We start from the raw sequence: 16,874 nt of genomic DNA, 5'->3' as shown, positions 1-16,874 counted from the left end.
ATATAGCTGCCATACAAATGTACCGCCCAAAATCTAGTCTTTGTATGGATAACTTTTTTATTTGATAAAATATCTGAACAAAATTTGGTGCGTATTATTGTCCAAAACAACTGAAGAATCTCTGAAGGAATTGCCCATATCGGACCACTATATCACATAGCTGCCATACAAAATGATCGAACAAAATTTAGACCCTGTATGGCAAACTTTTTTATTTGATGACATATCTTCACGAAAATTTGGCATTGATTTTTCTGCAAAGCAGCACTAAAATCTGTGATTTTTTTTTTTTGGATCGGACCTTTACAGCATATAGCTGCCATACAAACTGACTTATCAAAATCAAGTTCTTGTATGAAAAGTTTTTTTAATTGACGAAATATCTTCATGAAATTTGACATGGATCATTGTTTGCAAACACGCTAAAATCGCCGAACAAATTGTTTAGATCGTACAACTATAGCATATAGCTGTCATACAAACCGACCGATCCAAATTAATTTTTTCGATGAAAATTATTTTTTTTTATTGAAAAATCAGCTGATTACTTAGGGTTCAGGTTCAAATAACTCTTCCTAAGTTCAAAAATTTAGACAGCATTATTTGCTCTCTATTTGTGTAGCTCCTCTTCAATTGCCGAACTTTCTATAGACTCTCAAACTCCATATTAGCTGGGGGTGAGAGGAAAACTAATTACAGCTCCCACCATCGTAATTTATTTATTAAAATTCTCTGATGAAAACCACGCACTATGAAATTAAGTAATTTAAGTCTTTCTTTTCCATATACGAGTATGCAAAACCATAAACGAGATTAGCAAAAATTAGATAAATTCTAAGTAAAACTCACCAAGTGAGGGTATTTTAGCGAATGAAGCGCTGATGCTGTAAAATTTATCTCTAAATAGATTATATGAATATATTCTAGAACAATCCTTGATCCGATTAGAAATATTCCTCACCAACTCTGCTCTATATTGATTACACTCGTACGCTTTAAGCTGCTCTTGCTTTAAATTTCTATATTAAATTTGCCATTATTTGCTTGCGCATTCATTCAATCATTCGTTCATCTGTTGCTACAAATCGAAATTTACATGTTTGTATGCATATACTATGCGCTTACTGTGATTACCTATATTCTCGTCATATTTATTTACTCAGCGGCCTACCAAAATCAGTGCTGTATATACATATATAAAAATATATATATATGTGTATTATATAAATATATCGCTGAATTAACACAGATAAAAATATCTATATGTATCTTGCTGTTGTCTTTCATATTTTTCATTGAAAATTTGGATTTTTTCTTTTCAACTTTTCTCACTCAACAGACGCTCACCTGGAGCAAATATTTGTGATTGATGAGCTCATATTATTTATTTAAATATTTTTTATTTATATAAATATTATGGATTTTTACAAAAATTTCATATATGCACAGTTATTGACAAAATAATAGGGCCACTTTTTAATAGTATTAAGTTCTATGTGATCCTTGGAGAGCAACTATTGAGTGTTTCACGCCAATTATTAGTGGGCATCAAAAATTGTAAGGGATACGGTGGGGAGTATAAAATCATGCGCAGATTTTGAGTCAATCGAAATTTTCCCATGTTCACAAAGCAAAATCCAATTTTAAATGTAATCTTAAGTTGGAAGTCGTTAGGATAAAAATTGTCAAAATTATTTTTCTTGCCAATCGGAAAAAAGTAGTTTTGAGATAAAAGCGTTTAAGGCTTCAAATAAACGAGGTAATCACACATTCACTACTTCCACAGTTACAAAAGTGCCGAATCCATATTCAATTTACTATGGTAAGAGCGTTCTCAAGACAATGTCAGCTCCATCTCAAGATCTATAGTCTTTCAAATTTGTAATTATCTATTGAGAAAAGATCCCTAAAGCGTCAAGCGTAGGCATCCTAAATGATGACTACCCCTTTTGGACGTAGCAAGTGGACTCAATTTGATATCGCAAAGGTCCAAACTGGTCTATGCGTTGCTTATTGGCCTACCAGTTTAACCTAACCTAACCTAAAAATCTCTTAAGCAACCGCTAACCTTACATCTATATGCTTAAATCTGTATTTTCTGCTTTTAGGTTGTGATTCTTTCTTTCATGTCTTTCTTTTTATGAAAAGAGATATTTGGTCTATCCTTACATTTTTCGTTTGCGTCTGGTGTTGGTCTAATAAATATAAAGTTATATCATAGAGGTTTTAAACTCCACCGAAAGGCTGGTGAATTTTATCAAAAACTTTTTTATATCCAAAATAGTCTGTGAGGTTTTCTTTAGGTAATTTATTTTAGATAATTCAGCCTGAAAACAGCGGCCGTGCGTCACTGAGCTGTACTACTACGATAAGCCAACTTTTTGTATAACTTTTTTGAGGCTGTGACGATTCGTCATAGCGCCTAGAAGATGGCTATATTTCAATTCGTTTCCTTCTGGCTTCGAAGGTGGTGAAATAGATGTTGTGAGCAGTTTTTCCGAGAATTTCTGTTTTCCTTTTCTGTGGCCTCAGAATAGGATTTCGAAATTTAGTAGGTACAAGCTTAATATGGAGAAAAGTAAGTGCATGCTTTGACGGTGCAGTAGTACCGTAAGTAGCTCATTTGACTTTTTCTAGAAAAGCTGTTTTCAGAAGACTTGAAATTTTCACACGATCATCTGAGAATAACTTTTTTAATAACATTTTCATCTTTAAGCCAGTGTGAAATGTAATTTTTTTCAGAAAAATCGACTTTTTTTTGGGAAACCGCCAAATCTAAATTTTGACCAGTCTTTCGATTATTACTTGCATTGATCTAGAGTAAAATTTATATTTTCGTTTCGAGATAATTTTAAACAAAAAACTCTGCCTCACCGCCAGGCACGATTTTCGGGATGTACTACTCTTAGAAGTCGGGTACGGTGTCACCGAAAAGTTTTTCAAAATGATTTTATTTATTTATTAAATGATCTAAATTAATTAAATATTAAAAAGAAACTCATCTCGCAAATGGATGCAGCTCTTCAATAATAAATATAATAATAACTTTGCGCCTAAAACTATACAAAGCGGCAATATGAATGAAAATTGTAAGCATACGCTTAAGCGCGCTCGAATATTTAATATGTAGAGAGACCTAACAACTTGAGAGCAATTGTTGTTCTCCAAATTCCCGTAAGCTTTCCACGAAAGCTCAAATAACGCAACACCAAAAGTCTATAAAAACTCCACAAGCACAAACAGTCGACGCGCTGAAGCCCTGCGAAGGACATGTAGTGCTAAGGAAATTACTTTCCCGCTTTTTTCGTCAATTTACGATAACTGAAATTCTACGCGAATGTCTGCCGCAAAAGGTCTTTAGTTTTAAGCTCCGAAGTTATTTTGTTTCACTTGATTTGCACGTTGATCTCTTTGCTGAAAATTTAATGAATTCGCATTTGTTTTCCTTTCGTTTGCCATTCCAGAAGATGACAAGCAGGTCGGCACTTTGGACACATTGCTCAGCAGCGCCTACTGCCGTTCGCAGCGTTTCCTATCCAAACAATTGGCCCAGCTGCGCCCCGAATTGACTATGTCAATGTTCTCCGGTGAGTAAACAAACGCAATCGTCAAACACTTGGCAGCAGCAGCAAATAGTCAGCATATTTTATTCATTTTACTGCCTTCCACCACATTTAATTTCACCTTCACACTCATTCATTCCACCAACCATTTAAATATACCGTCGTTTACTAAGTGCAGTTATGAGAGTTTCATTATGTCGGCATTTTGCTTGTTTTTACAGAAATAACCCATCGCTTCCAGACGGCGCGTGAGGATGTGCGTGCCCTGCTGATCCAATGTCTGTTGCCATGGCTGCATAATATGGAGCTGGTTGCCACAAGTGTGCCGCCGGCCACACCGTTATCATACATTATGGTGAGTGCAATAACTTTACGCAAACATACCTACATATGTGCATATATATATATTATATATATAAGTGGAAAGCGCTTTGATTCCACTAAGCGTCTTATATCTTCACCCAAATCACATTAGAGCGATTTCACACTCAAGCGGAGATTGAACAATTCTTTATTAGGAAAATACTTTTCAAGCAGTTGGCATTGGTTGTTTTTATAGTAAAGATGCCACGTAAATTTGTTTGGGGGGTAAAGCTGTCACTAAGCTCTAGTATTAAGGATTTTTTTGATCCGTTTTGCGGTATCCTACTTTTTAAAGGAAAAAACAGAGAAACTTCAAATTTAATGACGGCTGTTCATTATCATTCAAAAGAACCTTCTTTGGCATTTATTCTTTGAAGATTAACTCTTTCAAATGTTCCGCGGCTACGTCTCAGATGGTCCATCCGTTAAGTCCAATTTTCGATGATTCGTTCGAGTATTTCGACCGACTGGTAACGAGCAAATGACATGCGTGATGTGTGCCTCAAGGTCTGAATCGAAACAGGATTGTCCACATAGACTATAGACTTAACATATCTTCATAGGAAAAAGTCTAACGGTGTGATATCACACGATCTTGGTGGAAAGTCGACCGGCCCAAAGCGCGAAATTAACTGCTCACCCAAGTGTCTTTTCAATAAATCCGTTGATTGATGCGATGTGTAGGAAATGGTGCCGTCTTGTTGAAATCCAATTTTGCCGAGATTACGAGCTTCAATTTCTCAGCGGCATAATTTTAGAAGAAATATGTACCGATGATTTTACCGGCCCACAAACCACACCAAACCGTTGTTTTTCTGAATGAAATGGTAGCTCTTGAATCTCTTTCGGTTACTCTTCGTTTCAAATGCGACAATTTTGCTTATTTACATACCCAATGGAGCTAGAAATGGGCTCCAACGCTGAACAAAATTTCTCTCGAAACGTCGGATCTTCTCGGAACTTTTCTCTCATTATAGTGGGTGACCTCACTTATACTGCTAATTACAGTTCTTTGCGAAGCCATAAGCCTTAGTCATGAACTGCCAGTGTACAGTTAGAACTCCGATAACCATTGAAGGCTGAACATTTCTGAGAAAAAACTTCTTACGATTTGCCGAGCTCTCATGAGGGCCAAAACTTCCTGCAGTGAACCATACGATGCCAGTGGAATAGAAGCTTCGTTGTCGTTCTACAACTAGTGAAATAGAAGTACATGATTTAGCAAGCACATGAGCTTAGCTGTTTTTTACAATTCGGTAATGGTCTGGCAGCCAAAGCAACAATGAAGTGTGTTTTACGTAGGATCCTACTGTCAAACAGTTTAATTCTACGGTGCTCCGAAGCACAACGGATCAATATACTACTACTTTAAATATACTACTTTAAAGTAGTAGTATATTTACTGCTACTTTAAAGGCGATGACTTCTACTTTTCAAATGCTGTAATTATCTGGAAGCCTGAACCTAGAGTTGATTATTTTCTGACTCCGCAAAAAACTCACCATCCCTCTACTCTAGCGACTTTTGCCTTCTATAATTACCTCGAAGGTATGCGAGCACTTCCAGGCCTATTTTGGAATGAAATCAAATTCTGTAAATTTTTCAAAATGCCGAGGCTCGCATCCATCTAAGTACTCAACTTCTTTGAGTTTGAAAGAAAATTTCGTGGACATACCATACATCTTCCGGCTATGTCCACGGATGCTGCGTTGAACGCCATAGTGGCTGTGGTTTGTAGTGCAGCCCAGAGAATTACGTTAAGATCGTTATATCTCAGAGTAGGCATAGAATTGAGGCTCGATTCATTCCCAAACATATTCAGATCTCTATTGACGACTTCCGGATGTGCGTTATTTAAAGTTCATGTAATTGCAAGGAAGATCCCCACGGAAATTTCTAACTTGCCTTTGCCTAGGGCACAATAGACCCATGGTCGCAGTGCATGCCTCAATTAATAATCTATGTGGGTGCTGTGTACATGAAAATCCATTCCTTGGAAAGTTACTTCTTATGTGAAGATCAAATAGTCTGAACTCACGCTAACTAAAACTATATAAAAAACAGGATCATATTCTGCATAAGACTTCTTAGTAAAGTACGTAAGTTTTAGATTTAAGGATTCGGTTCTGTTGGCTAAATTTTCCAGCAAAGTCAGCTTTACCTTGCCTATAATAATCATAGACTTTTGACTTGACGTAACCCCACAAAAGGTAGTCTAACAAAACCCAACCCTAACTATTAAGCACACTTCGTGAAGGGGTTGGTCAAAAAAAAAGTTCGCTGAAATAAGTAATGGCGATGTATGGCTTGCTATGTCCTACTGCTGCCACCAGCACTTCGACAATTATTTTTATCAAAATATCATGCAAAATACATAATAACAACAAGACATAGTAACTCTTTCTGGATCCTAATTAGCATATTTACATACCAGCAAAGACAGAAATGAGCTCACAAGCTCAAGCTGAGCGCATGTGAAATTTGCCGCAGAGAATTTTGAACATTTGTTCCTTTGTAAATCTTTTCATGGTAATTTTCCAAAGTATAACAAACGTAAAAGTTAAACACGAGTTATCGCTTTGCTAAGTGGTTCGACAGCTATCCCTCTAGGTACAAATTTTATTATGAAATATATTTTATTTTTACTTGTATTCAAAGCAAAAAAGATTAAGAATTATAATTAAATTGGAAATAAATTATTTCTTTTCAGTATTTCCCTGATTCTGGTACGCGTGGACGTAGAGAGGGTACTGGATCGACCGAAGCCACCGAAATGATTTTAAATAATCTGTTTTATATCACCGCCAAAGTAAGTTAGAAACATAAAAGTATTTATTATTTTCTTTACGACTTTGTGTGTTTAGCAGTATTATTATCATTTACCCTAAAACTCTCATTAGCTAAATTAAATTATTCACTGAGAGAGAGAAACTCTTAGTTATAATTTTTTGATTTCAATTAATGAGCAAACCGTTATTAAATATTTTCAGTTTTCTGATTCGCATCCGCGTGACATTGAGGAACTGTGGGGCACACTCTGCCAGTTTTGGCCAAACAATCTCAAGGTCATTCTGCGCTACTTGGTCATAATGAGCGGCATGGCGCCCAACGAGCTGCTGCCATACGTAAGTGAGAGGCATTTGCCTTTTCCAATTACAAACCGGCATTTATTTTAAAATATATGTATATGAACGAATGAAAGCGAATATATACGAGCATACGAGTATACGAATATAAACGAATGTGTGCTAATATATACGAATGTGTGCAAATATATACGAATGCGTGCGAATATATACGAATGTATACTCAAATATACGAACGTTTTATTACTCGTACTCCGCGACCACATTTAATTGCTGTTTGCAAAAATTTTCAATTTTCCTCAAATATACTCAATTTTATATGCTTATCCCATATATACGTTTGTATATTTACTGAAAATCTTTCGTATTTCCGTCTAGGCGAAACGAGTTGCATTGTATCTCGCCCGCACCTGCCCCGATCGTCTGCTCGACGAACTCATGGTGGAGCTGCAAACTGTGGAGACGCTTAATTGTTTAATTGAACGCACCGAGACACCGCCATTTTATCGCCTAACAAGCATGCGGAAAGCTTCCAGTCACTCAGCTGACGGTAAGTGCTCTAAATGCTTCGCAGAATGGAGAGAGTAGGGCGCGATAATTAAACGCTTGTGTGTGATTGAATGTGACGTGTCATAAATTATTTATGGATCAAAGTGGTTTTGTGGCTCATTATTCAGTTGTGGGAAGAATAATAATTATGACTTCACACTGAAGAAGATTTGCTAAGAAAAATAATACAAATAATTGCACATTATTTATTTAATATTCTTGTAATTTCCGAAGGTCTCATGAATTTTATGGTAGCACTATTTATTTGTTGTAAAAATATTTACGATGGGTATAAAATTTAGTGTCGAGCAACGTCAGCTATTGAAAAATCTTTTATATTTTTAAAACTGACGTCCATAAAGTTTTGGATTCGAAGACCAATCGAGTGGAAATCGCCCAAATATTTGTCTGTACTTATAACACTTTTTTCGAATATACTTAGGTCAAGCAGTTGGCGGAATCAATGACTCGCGCATACAGGACTTAATTGTGGAGAAAGGTACTATCCATACGAAGCGTCACAGTGGCGAAGATCCCATCAAAACAGGGTGAGTAAAAGTAGTAATAACTTTTGTTAGCTTCGATCAAATTGCGTGAATTAGAGGTGGTACACAAGTTGGATCACATCTAATTGATAACCTACACATTTTCTATATACACAATAGAGCGGGTCGGATTACGAGCAACCAAAAAACGAAAAAATCGCTTGAATCGCGGTAAATGTTCTACGGATCATTCTAACCAACTTCGCTTAAGAGACTATGGTTCTAAAACCGCTTTCGAGGCAGTGCTTTATAAGGCGAAGTTTTTTTTCAAGCATTACTCCTGTAAAGCTCTTCGTACTCACGCATTTCGGCCCCTCTCGTTTTTTGTCTGGAAATCCGTCCCTTCCCTCTTCAACTCTTGGTATCTATCCCACCCCGCACGTGTTGTCGGGGATTGTAACTTTGCAAGGCAGACAGTCTGTTTTCTCCCCACTGCGACACGGTACTCTTCATCGTACCAGCTGTTCTTTTGCATTTTCCGAAAACCAATGGTTTCGGTTGCAGCTGTACGTAAGGAGTTTGAAATGCCATCCCACAGTTCCATTATACCGAGTTGTTGACGAGTGTTCTCAGAGAACAGCAGTGCAAGCCGAGTAGAAAATCGTTCGACTTCTTGTTGTGATTGCAGCTTCTCGACGTCGAACCTTCCTTGTGTTTGTTGACGTGCGTTTCTTGCTGCACAGAGGCGTGTGCATATCTTGGCTGCAACAAGATAGTGGTCTGAGTCGATCTTAGGACCTCGGAGCGTACGCACGTCTGAAACACTGGAGACGTGTCTTCCATCTATCATAACATGATCGATCTGGTTGGTGGCTTTTCGATCCGGAGAGAGACAGTTAGCTTGGTGCTGTAATCTAATACTCCAGATAACCATATTTCCGGCCTCGGCGAAGTAGATCAGCCTCAACTGATTTGGGTTCGGGGGCTGAATTCCCCGACCGTTGTGCCAAAGACACCTCCTTTGCCCAACCTGACATTAAAGCAGGGCAGCTCTCATAGGTGCGCCCCAAGCGCTCATAGAAGGCATATTTGGTTACATCGTTCTTCTCTTCCGTCGGATTGTAACTAGACGTTCATCCACCGGGGTGAAGGCCATGACTCGGCGACTGAGTCTCACTCCCATGAATCCCATACCGACTTTGCGCTCCACTGCAGTAAATGGCAGAAGGACTTACTCGTCTCAGTCCTTGTCTCGTCCGTCTTGTTCTTGGACGGCGGTGATGTAAGCCTTTATTTCTACAAGGATATCAACCAGCTGGGCAGCGACACTTTCCCAATTAAGGGATCGAACATTCCAGGTGCATACTCTCAAATCATAATCCCTAATTCGTTTGCCATGGCCATCCTCAAAAGGAAGGTCTCTCGTCTGAGGCTCTTATTTCCTTTTCATTGGGGCGTTTCTTTACGTAGCGGGTCCCAAACCCTATGCACAACCCTGTGGAGGGAATGTTTCGCCTTCTCACTTTGTCTCGAATTCAATTGGAATTCCTTTGCTACCCAGAGGATACTTGGTCTAAGACCGTGAGATGCTTGAGCCATATGTAAAAAAATCGTTTCTGGGCACTCCCAACTCTCTTACTTGAGTGAACTTCTACATATGACTCCATCCTTCTTTATTCCATTTAGAGTTTCTCAAATATATTCGATTTATTTTGGAGTTAATCGCATCGGAGGTATATTCATTCATTCACATAGTGAGATTAGATTTTTTTTTGAAAAGGTCGATGAATCTGTACGGTTTAGTTACTAAAGATATGCGATGAAATGGAGTTAGGCATGGTACAGTTATTAAAAAAGTTTGCTTTAAGCTAGCCACGAAGTTTGTAATATCCAGAAGAAAGCCTCGGAGACTCTACAAAAAATATTTTCGAATGATTAGAGTGAGACGAGCTGAATCGACTTAGCCATGTCTGTGTTTATGTTCGTCCCTCGGGTTTTGAGATATCGCACTGAAAATTTTCCACATATCCTTTTCTCATCAGGAAGATGCCCATTTGTCGGAACCACCGATATCGCACACTTATAACATATACCTACCATCCAAAATCAAGTCCTTGCATTAAAATCTTTTTTATTTGACAAGATATCTTTACAAAGAGTTTTCACGAATTACTATAAAAAGCTTTCCTACAATATCTGAAATCTTTTCAGATCGGACGACTATAGTGTCTAGCTGCCATACGTCAAAATAAAGTTCCTGTATATAATATTTTATGGCCTATTGTCCAAGGCAACGTCACAATCAGCGAACATATTGTTCACATCGGCCCGCTATAGCTTATAGTTAGAGTACAAACTGAAAAATCAAAGTCAATTTAAAAACCCCTTTATGCTATTAAAGCTTCGATACAGCCTAAGTTAATGTTCCTTCCTGTTATTAAAAAATGTTGCCTACATTTAAGCGCAATATTATTTTTAGCCAAGTCACACTCCAAAATTAAAGCTGACTTATTCTATTCTATTTTTCTCTCTCCTGTTACCTTTTTTAGAAACTGTTTCTCTACTTTTAAATTCTGTTTTCTATAATTAAAGTCAGTGGCTATTGCCTGCTCGTATTTAAAGAAATTATTATTACACAACCATTCATATATTTTTATAATTATTTCGCAGAACCTGTAAATCCGATAGCGGCATACGCGCCTTCACACAAACCACAAACAATCGACCGCCGCGCGGTGCTGACAAGATACGCGCTGCCTCCGGGCCATCGATACTGCCGCGACCCGAAGACATATTAATTAATGATGCGGAGGTAATATTTCCCACACACACATATACACTCGCATACATGCATAACTGTCTGAAGATATGCATATTAATTGATTTACCGTATTTTTCAACGTTTTTAACATCTTCAACTTCTTATTTATACACACACAGCTGCGTCAGGAGGAGAACGTCGAGCTGCGTTCGGCAGACGCGCCGCTGGCGCCACATCCACTGCCCATGCCGGAGTATGGCGGCTACTTCGCGCCACTCACCGAGTTCCTACCGGACGTCAGCCTGCCAATCAGCGGCTTCCATCGGTTAGTAACAATTGCATAATGCCGCCGATGGCGCGGTTGCCACGCTGCGGCGGAATCCTTACATTTTCCTTTCTTCTCTTTATTTATCATAATTCCGTGCCTTCACTTATATATGTATATGTCTGTGTGTGTGTTGTACTTTTAGCTGTAACGTCGCCGTGATGCTGTTAACGGACATTGTTGTCGACGGCATTCCGGGCATTGATTGGACTTTGCATTTACCGTTGATGTTGCACATTTTATTTTTGGGTCTCGATCATACGCGCGTCATTGTGCGCGAGCACTGCAAGCAGCTTTGCATTAATTTGCTGGTAAGTCGCCTTTCTTTGGCTTCCTGCAAGAGCTATGTGTGTATGCCACACTACTCATGCACTCTTGCCGGTGTATGTGTTGTTGTATAACTGTGCTTTTTAATGATTTCAATTTAATTTGCGCGCTCCGCTTTCATTGCAGATCGTTTTGGCCGAGCATAATGACCATCTGACCGTCGCTCGTATTCTGCTGAATAGCGAAACAACAAAACTGGACTTGGGACTAACGGTGCCATCGTTGCCCGTCATTGATAATGTGTTTACAGGTATTATTTACGTTTGCAGATAATTATAAAGCGAAGCGAAATCGAAATTACGATTTCATTGAAACAGCCATTAAATGCTGTATATTAGGGTGGTCCCATTTTTATAAAAATATTATATAATTTTTTCATAAATATTATACGATTTTTTTTTTCGATTTTCGAAATAGTTCGAATAGTTGAGGGGATGATTATGAATTTGAAAAATTATGTAGTCTATACATTGTGATAAAAAAGTACACGGAAATTTTAAATAAAACTCAAAATATTTAATTATTCAACAATATTTATATCCACCAGATGACGGCGATTTTTCCAGTCCTCGAAACAATTCATAATCCCTCTTTGGGATAGCCTTTAGCTTCCGCGATTTTGTTTTATCTCCTCGATCTACTTAAAACGGGTTCCATAATGCCACAGTTACGTGCCGGCTTTTACGTGTTTTTTTTTTTTTTTTGTTTCGGCTTGTTTTTTCCCTCCATTCCGATGCTTGTTGACTTTTTTGCGTGTTAAACTTATAAACCCATGTCTCGTCGGCAGAATGCTCTCCATGAATGAGGGATCGGAATTCGCACGATCAAGCATGTCTAAGGAGTTCTGTTTAAGGTAGTCTTTTTGAAAAAAAATCAGCTTTATCAGGCCGAGTTGAATAAGAACGCGTTTCCTACCCAAAATCATTCGAACGGACTCGCTAGAGTTTTGCCAACTCTCTAACACTTGCATGACGATTTTTAAGTACCATTATCCTTCACTTTTTTACTATTTTCATCAGTTGAAGAGGTCGTCCAGAACGAGGCAGGTCTTCAATGACAAGACAGTCCTACCAACGAAGTAAAATACGGTTTTTATCATTTACACGGGGAATTTAATTGCAATTTTCGGGTGCTTTTTTGTCCTAATGTATATAATAATATGCATTTTTCGATCACTAATCGTTAAATTAAAAGGTCGGTCCTATCAAAGATATATATACGACATACTATAACACTGATCCGTTTTGGTATCAAAAATTCTTATATAATAGATCTACTTGCTTCCGACAAGCAAAGACGCAGGAATACTTATTGGACTATGAGCTGCAAGATTAACTTTGCTAAGTAATTTATGAGACATCGTCTTCTACTCTAGGCCAAAAGGATCTTGCAGTCGCACAGTAGCGAGTCGTCGACTAGCATTTTGATAAGCACACGCGAGGTTCATTGGCCTAGTGCTAGCACGCAAGATGACAATGGAGATCCAACACGGTTTTATTCTGATACTAGCGTGGCGAGGGTGTTCCTACTGGCTGGGTCATCGGCTTTGCCTGCGTTTTCGCTATGACCAGGCTCCCAGACACGCCTAATGATAAAGTAGCTGGAAGCTATTTCTAGTAAGGACAGACACTCGGTGGCTAATCAAATGTCAGAAAGTGAAGATTTGAAGAAATCATGTTGTTGTTGTAATTGAATTTCTACTGTTGCTGTAAAATAAATGTACATAACATTTCCTCCAAATATTTTCTAAAAAATACCCTTCCACGAGTACAAATCCAATACATCACGTTAGAAATACATTCGAAAGTTCGAAATTTCCCGAAGCGAAATGAACCCGGATTTTTATCCCAACAAAAACTATCATATTTTTTAACGTTATAACAACAACAACTAAGATTAGTGTCATAAAATTTAAAATCTAGAGTGAATATAAAAAAAAACTATTTATGGAGTTGCCACCTGCCGTTAAATTGTTTGAAAAATAAATAATAATAAAGGGAAAATGAGCAAGACAGTTTAGTACTAAGATTAAACTTTAGCAACAAAAACTTTAATTTTAAATTTGTTATACTACAGGGTTGCCACCCTTAACCAATTTCAAATGTGGATAACAAAATAAAAAGGAAAATATTTAGATTATGTGTACTACTGAAAAAGTATCTTTAAAAATATATGAGAATGGCGTTGCCACCAGGACAGAAATACGAAAAAATAAATAAAAATTTAAAATTTGCCAATAAAAATATCACTTTAATTTTTAATATTTTTATTTAATTATCATTTTCCATTCAATTTATGCTTTATTATCTCTTTATTCAATAACTTTTCTGCCATTTAAATTTCGATTTTAGAATCTCATCAGGAATTCGACAGCTATTTGTACAATGTGAACCCCTGCAGCTTGCCGCTCTCCAACTCTAGCGTCATACACGGCATGAGCCATAATGTAGCCGCTACGTTGACAGCCGCCAACCTGCAAAATGTGCATGCAACATATTACAACAACGTTACACAGCAGCAACAACAACAAATCGTGCAACTACACACCAACTTGCAACAACCGCCGCCATTAAATGCCACAGTACAAACGCAATTGCCACAACAACAGCAGCAGCAACAACAACAACAGCTGCAAGTGCTTGGTCAACAACAACAACAGCAGCAGCAAAATCAACAGTCCAATCAAGCGACCACGCAACAGCATCAAGTTGTGCTGAATGTCGGCAACATACAAATAAATCCGAACACTTCAGAGAACTCCGAAGTGCCGCTGATAATAACCGACGAGAATGCACCGCCACAGCCCGGACCCACCATGCTAATCTCGCATGTAATCAAAAGTTTACTAAAGTTTCTAGCACAAGACACCTGCCAGCCCTTGTGGAACTACGAGGATATCACCGCCAAAGGTGAGTAATGCAAGCGGCCTTAAAACCGTTACGCCACGCGCTGCTGCGTTGAACTTTGCAACAAATTTATTTGATTACTTGCGTGTACTTTGTGAAAATTTATTAGCTACTCACTCTCTCTCTTCTGATTGCAGTGTGGATGGTGAAGTCCGCCGAGCAGCTAAGCTGCTTCCTCAAGCACATGGTGAAAGTGTTTGCCGACAGCTATCCGCAGGCACGCATAGCGGAGCGTTGGGCACAGACGGCGCTGCAATTGGGCTTATCTTGCTCGTCACGTCACTACGCTGGGCGTTGCTTGCAGATATTCCGCGCACTCAACGTGCCCATCAACTCGCGTATGCTCTCCGATATATTGTCACGTTTGGTCGAAACGGTGGCCGAACAGGGTGAAGATATGCAGGGTTATGTTACGGAGCTGCTGCTGACGCTGGAAGCCGCCGTTGATAGTTTGGATTCCGATTTCCGACCGCTGGATGTCATGAAGGACATCTTCAAGAGCACGCCGAACTTGAATAACAAAGATGGTGGGCCCAATTCGATATTGCCCGGCAAGAAGTCGCCTTCGGGTGGCATAGCACCGCAATCGCCGAACTTCTCCGTGCAGAGTCATGCACGCAGCACCAGCTATTCGGTGACATATTGCGCACGCAAGAGCACCAATTCGCCGTGCGACAAACAAGGTGCGTTCGTTGGCACTCAAATTGCCATTATTAATAGTTACCGCTAATCACAATTTCATTTGCTTGTCTATAAATATTCATCCTTCATTCACAGTCGAGTTGCGTAATCGCGCATCTGGCATGTCGTGCATGTCGGAGTTGGAGCGAAATGCCGCCAAGTTCGGCGGCTCGGCTCTGTCACGCTCGCGCAGCGCTCAAAGTTTGAAAATGCTGGGTGACAGCGCCACGCAGGTATTTAATTAGCCGCAAACTTTTCTAGTATTACTGTTGACGCTCATTCCACCTCTTCTTCTTCTTCATCTTTCACGCAGGATGACAAAATGACCATACTGGCTCAACTCTTTTGGCTGTCGGTTTCACTCTTGGAGAGCGATTATGAGCACGAATTTCTGCTGGCTGTGCGTTTGTTGACGCGTGTATTGCATCGCTTGCCCCTCGATCGGCCGGATGCTCGGGATAAAGTTGAAAAGCTGCAACAACAACTCAAATGGACCGGTTATCCAGGTGTACACGCGCTGCTATTGAAGGTAAAGTGTGATACGACTAAATGAAAAGGAATTTAGCAGATGCCAAATGTGACGTCACTCAAAAAATCAAAAACTTATGCGGTTTGGAGGCCACCTGGCTTTCATTTTTTTTACTTTATACTTCTTATAATCGCATCAAGCTTAAGACTCACTGGGCCACAACTTATTTGACCAGTAAGGAAGCCTTCTAAGCGAATTGGTCATTCCTGCCCCGCTGTTGATGCGGTTTCACCCCGGTTACGTGAACCGGATTGTCGTGGAAACGGACTATTAGAGTTCCAAACTCATAGGTCGTGCACCTACTGCGATCACTGGGGCCACTAGATTGAATCCGATCGGTCTAGAAACAACTATATATAGAAAATATATGGGTTATATATCCGTTAGAACTAAGAGCAGCTGGCAGTTATATTCTTTAGTGGTCCGGTTCCGACAAAGGGGCAGTTTCTTGAAAAGAAACAAACAAATGCAAAATTTCAGAACGATATCTCGGAAATTAAGGGCTCAGTTTTAGCGTATATAAAGACAGACGGACGGACGGATACATCGCTCCCACGACAGTCGGGTCTACGTAACCGGAACAGACCCGGATTTTTTTGCGGCTAAGGACTATCAACTCGGCAGATTTCTGCCGCTACTACAACAACAACAACAGACGGTCTTTGCCTCTGGTGTTACAAATCTTCAAAGGAAACCTAATACACCTTGTTTAGAATATTAATAAACCGTTATTCATATTCATAACATATTATCTTATCATTTCCAGGGTTGCACACACACCTCCACATATGAACCCACCATAACGCTACTCTCACAATTCGCACCCATGCTCAACTTGCCCGTCTGCGATCCCACACAAAGCTGCGCCTTCCCCATGAACGTCATCTCGCTGCTGCCCTACATGCTGTTGCACTACGAAGATGCCAATGAGATTTGCATACGCAGCGCCGAGAATATTGCACAAGTTTCATCGGAACTTGGCGCCAAATTGGAGAACCTCGGCACCGTGATGACGCTCTACAGCCGCAAAACATTCTGCAAAGAATCGTTCCAGTGGACCAAGTGTGTGGTGAAATATTTGCATGACACCTATGCACACATGGGTCTACATATGTTGGCCTTTCTGATTGAGGTGCTCGAGAAGGGGCCGCAACAGATACAGGTGCCGGTACTGAATGTCATACACTGCATGTTGCACTATGTGGATCTCTCTGCGCCGCAAGCGCAAACCATCAATAGCGATTTATTACGCGCAATCGGCAAATATTTGGATGTGAGTAACTTTAAGTATGCTTGCCG

The 16,874-nt window shown here is 39.4% G+C and overlaps 1 protein-coding gene across 7 annotated transcripts in view; it reads left to right on the top strand.

The window, feature by feature from the left end:
- LOC105230123 (protein furry) overlaps nt 1-16,874 on the top strand; it is a 123,099-nt gene that overhangs the window by 100,022 nt on the left and 6,203 nt on the right. For 6 of the 7 annotated variants that reach the window (XM_049458693.1, XM_049458688.1, XM_049458695.1 and 3 more), the window contains 15 exons: nt 3,465-3,587; nt 3,785-3,918; nt 6,637-6,735; nt 6,917-7,051; nt 7,391-7,562; nt 8,004-8,109; nt 10,717-10,858; nt 10,987-11,132; nt 11,278-11,443; nt 11,586-11,709; nt 13,811-14,368; nt 14,503-15,048; nt 15,143-15,279; nt 15,360-15,575; nt 16,342-16,848. In XM_049458693.1, coding sequence (XP_049314650.1) covers nt 3,465-3,587; nt 3,785-3,918; nt 6,637-6,735; nt 6,917-7,051; nt 7,391-7,562; nt 8,004-8,109; nt 10,717-10,858; nt 10,987-11,132; nt 11,278-11,443; nt 11,586-11,709; nt 13,811-14,368; nt 14,503-15,048; nt 15,143-15,279; nt 15,360-15,575; nt 16,342-16,848 — 3,311 coding nt within the window. The remainder of the gene's footprint in view (nt 1-3,464; nt 3,588-3,784; nt 3,919-6,636; nt 6,736-6,916; nt 7,052-7,390; nt 7,563-8,003; nt 8,110-10,716; nt 10,859-10,986; nt 11,133-11,277; nt 11,444-11,585; nt 11,710-13,810; nt 14,369-14,502; nt 15,049-15,142; nt 15,280-15,359; nt 15,576-16,341; nt 16,849-16,874) is intronic. The other variant, XM_049458689.1, reaches the window with a different exon arrangement.

Source organism: Bactrocera dorsalis, chromosome 5 (assembly GCF_023373825.1).
Source record: "Bactrocera dorsalis isolate Fly_Bdor chromosome 5, ASM2337382v1, whole genome shotgun sequence".
Taxonomy (NCBI): Eukaryota; Metazoa; Arthropoda; class Insecta; order Diptera; family Tephritidae; genus Bactrocera; species Bactrocera dorsalis.
The sequence above is the reverse complement of the archived record's forward strand: the minus strand, read 5'-3'. Positions and strand labels throughout refer to the sequence as shown.